The 6,231-nt window shown below is 39.0% G+C and overlaps 1 protein-coding gene across 1 annotated transcript; it reads left to right on the forward strand.

Moving 5' to 3' along the window:
* The first annotated feature begins 5,297 nt into the window (after positions 1-5,297).
* LOC131906482 (large ribosomal subunit protein eL15-like) lies at positions 5,298-5,953 on the forward strand. The gene has a single exon (XM_059257106.1). It carries the CDS (start codon positions 5,339-5,341, stop codon positions 5,951-5,953), a length of 615 nt encoding a protein of 204 aa, XP_059113089.1. The 5' UTR covers positions 5,298-5,338.
* Positions 5,954-6,231: the final 278 nt, after the last annotated feature.

Consider the following 6,231-nt stretch of genomic DNA (forward strand, 5'->3'; position numbering starts at 1 on the left):
TTTTATTTTGTTATCTGTTCATTTGGTGTCACAAAAAAAAGAATCATTGCCTAATCCACTGCCATAATTATGTTTCCTTATATTTAATTCTAAAATACTTTATAATTTTAGCTTTTACATTTATGCTCTTGATTCAGTTTTTGTATGTTGTATTAGATAAGGATATAACTTCATTCTTTTCCACATGGACATCTGATTTTCTAAGATCTATCGGTTGAAAACAATGACCTTTCCTACAATGAATGGTCTTCAGTCCTCCTCAAAGGTGACTTACCATGTGTATGAGGGATTATTTCTGGGATCTCTATTACTACCCTATTGGTCCATGTCTTAGTTAGAATTTCTGTTGCTGTGATGAAACACCATGACTAACAAGCAAGTTGGGGAGGAAAGGGTTATAACAAGAAATCCATGGAGCCTGTTTAATGGATAAAGGAATTTATTAAGGGAAAAAACTCACTGTATATAACAAAATAGTCACAGGTTCTGGAATGCTGTTCCAGCCACCTGACTCAGTTCTGTCTCCAAACCACCAGTGAGAGAAGAGAGCTACCTACATGCATCTCAGGTCTTAAGGATCCATGAGGCCACGCCTCAGGGCCATGTACTTCAAGGTCATAGGCAGGTGGAGCAGTTACCTGCTGTATCTCTAGGGGTGGTGCTTCAAGGCCATAGACAGAACAAGTATCCATTACATCTCCCTCCTTTGTCTAAATAAGAAGGTTCTAACCTAATACGAAACTAGATATAATAGGAACGATTATCAAGTATTGTTCAGGAGAGGGGGAAGAGTAATAACCTAAACAAAAATAGAATAATAACCAGCAAGAACAACATCAAACAAGAGACACATACTAAAATCCAGAGATGTCCAGAACATAGGTAAATGGCATGTTACAGAGATCATTCCAAAAGCTATCCTATCCTGAAGAATCTGAATCTAGTACTTAATATGTTCTAGCTAAGATATGAGAAGATTGTAACTGTAACTATCTAGTCTTCAACTCCATCAAAGACTTGAGAAGAAATATAATAATACCTGAGAAAACAGAAAATGTAAGCAAGCAATTTCCAAAATTCTGGTGAGAATAAACAGAGACAGCTGGCAACCTGGACGGTCACCTAAAGTTTCTCAGCATTGTTAGGGTATCCAATGTGGCTACAGGCCTAGAATATCTGCAGACCATTTTCAGAAGCAGGAATTTTGAAAGACCATCTTACCTTGTTTTGGCAAGGTTCAGTAGTCACTTTTCCTTGTGTCCTGCTAGTCCAGAAAGGTCAGTGTGCATACTGTCAGAAGTCGAGGCAAGGGTAGTTCTTTGCCCAGTAGGCCATTATGTGCCAAGTAGAAGACAAACTTCTAAATGCTGTGTCTTAGAAGATTCTCTTGGGAGTAGATCAGTGCTACCAGGAGCAATTGTATCTCATGTCAGTAGCAATCTAAGTTAATAATACATTTAAATGCCATATTCTCTAGGTCTATGAAGTGTTTGAAGATTACCTATCCATCTGATATATATTTCTGCATATCTAGAAAACCTAGCTAATGTGACTATAAAGATGACAAGTATGGGTGACTATTAACCTGTAATTCTTATCATCCTAAGTAACTCCAAGACTAAGGCTTCACATTATAGAAACAGTCTATAAACAGATGTACAGTTATGGGACAATGACCTTGAACTTGTGACAGTATACAAAAACATCTTAATCAGAGTTAGAAATGTATACTGCAATATGCAATATGACAACAATATCCTTAATGTATATCAATATACAAAATATTGTAAACAGAAGTAGAACATACACATAGTATGACAAATATAATTTTACATTTGTATCAATATATAAAATATTTCAAACAGGAGTGGGAACATAAGTATAATACAAAAAATACAGTTTTGTATTTGTAAAGGTAAGATACAAATTATCTTAAATAGGAATATAAAAATGGTTTACATTTGTATCAATATACAAGAATCCATAACAGTGCAAATTATCTAAGGCTGATATTTTACTAAATTAGTTTACTAGTATATACAATAATCTGCCTTAATATATTATATCTATCCATTCCCCCTTTTTTTCCTTAAAGAGAATATTGAGTCTAAATTTTATTGTTCCATCCCCAACCCTATAACCATCTATCCATAATACAGAGAAAAATGAAACCTTTGGGAGGGGTGGCGTCATTTTTTTTAGAACTGCTTTCTGCTATTTAGGGGATGATGGTATCTCTGTGGGGTTCTGTAAGAAAGCTTAGATAGTTAGGTCTCAATAAGGCTAGCTGTAGAGTCTGCAGCAAGTCTCAGAGTAATGAGTAAGGTTGTCTGAGATTCTGGCTAGAAATGTAATATGATGGACCATCTCATCTTGAAACTGTCCTGGAGAGTTTTCAGTCCAAAGCTGATCATTGAGTAATGTTTTTAGGTATAATGGCATCATTCTGGATAGAGTTGTTGTTGTGGGGGCCCCATCTTCCTTCTGGAAACTTCAGGGATTGCTATTGGAAAGAATTCTTTTTCATTGTAGAACACTTGAACGTTATTAGTATCAAATGGAAAGGTTGGACTTATGATGAATCGAGAAAGGATTTCTAGAAAGCAAGGACTAGTGTGGAAAAAAATAGAATCTTGACAACAATGGTCCCTAGATTATTGGTTTTCTTTTGTCTCACATCAGTTGACTCTTCCAATATAAGATAGAATCTTCTATTTTTTTCTTTTAGCAATATGCTTGGGTTTAGAGGAGGAGATAGCCATATTTCAACTCCAAAGACAGATTCATTTGTAATTGAATCAGGACCATAACTAATCTAGAGTTAAAGAGATATTGGTATTAGGCAATGAGATATTACATTGTAGAGTATATTGGTACCAATAGGTCCCTTTTCTGTTGTAGACATCTAGGTGTCTGCTGGGAGATGTCTTTCTGTATGCTGTGAAAATATGTTGTTCCCATTCATTAATAAATAAGCTGCTTTGGACTATGGCATGGTAGCTTAGAAGCAGGTAGGAAATCTAAGGAGAGAGACAGGAAAGAGAAAGGCCAAGTCTGCTGCCCAAGGAACAATGTGCTAGTAGACCAGTAAGCCCTGGAACACATGGCAAAACATAGATTAATAGAAATGGGTTAATTTAAGATATAAGAGCTAGCTAGCAAGAGGCCTGCCATAGACCATGCAGTTTGTAAATAATATTAAGCCTCTGAGTGATTATCTTATAAGCAGCTGTGGAACCGCGGGGTTGGGCAGAACCAGAGAAATCTTCTGACTACAGATGTCCAAGGCCTTATGATTTCCTGAAGATGAGTATTTCTATTATCCTGGAAAGACAAAAAACAGAACCTTGCCCCGACCTTTGTTGAGGTTTTTCTTGTAGCGTTATTTTGTAGAGTTATCATATCGGTTTCTCCTGTTCAAATCAATTTTTATTAATTTTTTTGGTATCCATAGCTTTCCTTCTGCAGAAACAAAAGCAAAACCCCTTCCCCAATGTAGGATGTATTCTGGTTTCCATTATGAGGTCAGCACATCTTTGAAGTAAACTGGTTGGTTTAGTTCAGAAGTTTTTTTGTTGTTCAATGTCTCTCCACAGCTGTTGTCCCTTTCTCATCAGCATTGAGAAAATTCAAGGTTAATTAAGCATTATGTAACCTATTATAATGAGAAATCCACAGAGTCTGTTTAATGAATAAAGGAATTTATTAGGGGAAAAATTCACTGTATATAACAGAAAAGTTGCAGGTTCTGGAATGCTGTTCCGGCCACCCGACTCAGTCCCATCTCCAAAACCACCAGTGAGAGAAGAGAGCTGCCTACCTGCATCTCAGGTCTTAAGGGTCCATGAGGCCATGCCCCAGGGGCACGTACTTCAAGGTCATAGGCAGGTGGAGCAGTTACCTGCTGCATCCCTAGGGATAGTGCTTTAAGGTCATAGACAGAACAGCTACCCACCACAAAGGGTTTATTTGCCTTATACTTCAGTGTTGCTGTTCATCACTGAAGGAAGTCAGGACAGGAACTCAAGCAGGGCTGGAGCACAGAGGCAGGAGCTGATACAGAGGCCATGGAGGGTTGCTGCTTATTGGCTTGCTTCCCATCTCTTGCTCAGCCTACTTTCTTATAGAATCCAGGACCAGCAGCCCAGGGATGGCTCCACCCCAATGAGCTGGGCCCTCCCCCACTGATCACTAATTGAGAAAACGCCTTACAGCTGGATCTCATGGAGACATTTCCTCAACTGAGGCTCCTTCCTCTGATGACTCTAGCTTGTGTCAGGTTGACACACAAAACCAGCCAGTACTGTCCTTATATTTGTGTTTAACCTAGTATTCTACAACCTTACTGTTTTCTAGGGTTTGAAATAAGAGAGCATAAGGCTCCAGCTTTGCTCTTATTTTTCAGGATTACGTTGAATATTTGGATATATTCCTTTGTAGTTTCCTATGAATTTTAGAGTGGATTTTCTATTTTGGCAGAAAGCATGATTGAGAGTTTGATAGGAACTGTACAGAGTTTTATGACTGCTTTGAGTAGTTTTGACATCTCATCTATGAATATGAAATGTGTTTCTTCTTATTATGCCTTTTCATTTGGAAATACTTTGTAGTGTCTCTTGTATAAGTTTATTTTTTAACCCCCTGGGTTAAATTAATTCCTAAGTATTTCATTCTTTTTAATACTATCATAGATGGAACTGCTTCCATAATTTCATTTCCATATTGTTCATTGTTAGTGTATAGAAATGTACCTAATGCAGGGATGTAGTTCTGCAGTCCAGAACTTGCCAGGGATGTATAAAGCTGTGGATTTTTATTCCCAACACCAAGGAAACAAGGAAATGCAACTGAGTTTTGTGTGTTTTGTTTTCTGCTCTTTTGCTGAACTCTTTTATTAATCTAGCTTTCTTTGTGTGTGGAATCTTTAAGTGTTCCTACATAGGCCATGAGTGGAAAGAGATGATTTTATGTCATACTGTGCTACTCGATGCTTCCCTCCCCCCCGGAACTTACAGTACTGTTTTGAACAGACATGGCAGAAGTGGACATCCTTGCCTTGCTCCTGATCTCAGAGGAAAGCATTCATCTTTTGCCATTGAGTATGTGATGCTCACTATGGGCTTTTTGTGCAAAGCTTTTTTATTATATCAAGGTAGTTTGTTTTAATAATACAGTATTTTTAATAATTCTTTGAGAATTTCATATATTCACATAATGCATTTTGATCAGATTCACCCCCATTACTCCCCATAACTCTTTCCAATTGGTGTAGTTAAACGTTTTTAAATTTCGAAAGGCTTCTTCCTTTCCTCTGGCGGCAGCCATCAGGTGAGCCAAGATGGGTGCATACAAATACATCCAGGAGCTATGGAGGAAGAAGCAGTCGGACGTGATGCGCTTTCTCCTGAGGGTCCGCTGCTGGCAGTACCGCCAGCTCTCGGGGGTGCACAGGGCTCCCCGCCCCACCCGGCCTGACAAAGAGCGAAGGCTGGGATACAAGGCCAAGCAAGGTTACGTCATATACAGGATTCGTGTCCGCCGTAGTGGCCGCAAACGCGCAGTTCCTAAGGGTGCAACTTATGGCAAGCCTGTCCATCATGGTGTTAACCAGCTAAAGTTTGCCCGAAGCCTTCAGTCTGTTGCTGAGGAGAGAGCTGGACACCATTGTGGGGCTCTGAGAGTCCTGAATTCTTACTGGGTTGGCGATGATTCCGCATATAAATTTTTTGAGGTTATCCTCATTGATCCATTCCATAAAGCTATCAGAAGAAATCCTGACACCCAATGGATCACCAAACCAGTCCACAAGCATAGAGAGACGCGTGGGCTGACATCTGCTGGCCGCAAAAGCCGTGGCCTTGGAAAGGGCCACAAGTTCCACCACACTGTTGGTGGCTCTCGCCGTGCAGCCTGGAGAAGGCGCAATACTCTGCAGTTCCACCGTTACCACTAATACATGTAATGTTTGTAAAATTCATACCCAATAAACAATTTAGGACCATCAAAAAAAAGTTTTTAAATTTCACTGATGTCCTCAGAGAAACATAGTTTGGCTTCGTTTATCATCTTTTCTTTTTTTTTTTTTCTTTCTTTCTTTCTTTTTTTTTCTTTTTCTTTTTTTTTTTTTTGAGATAGGGTCTCACTGTGTAGCTCTGGTTGTCCTGGAACTCACTACCTAGACCAGGCTGGCCTCAGACTCACAGAGATATATGTGCTTTTGCCTTCTAAGTG

Source organism: Peromyscus eremicus, chromosome 3, assembly GCF_949786415.1.
Source record: "Peromyscus eremicus chromosome 3, PerEre_H2_v1, whole genome shotgun sequence".
NCBI lineage: Eukaryota > Metazoa > Chordata > Mammalia > Rodentia > Cricetidae > Peromyscus > Peromyscus eremicus.

What these genes read in the sequence shown, in the direction of transcription:
- LOC131906482 (XM_059257106.1), top strand. Translation starts at nt 5,339, where the DNA reads ATGGGTGCATACAAATACATCCAGGAGCTATGGAGGAAGAAGCAGTCG.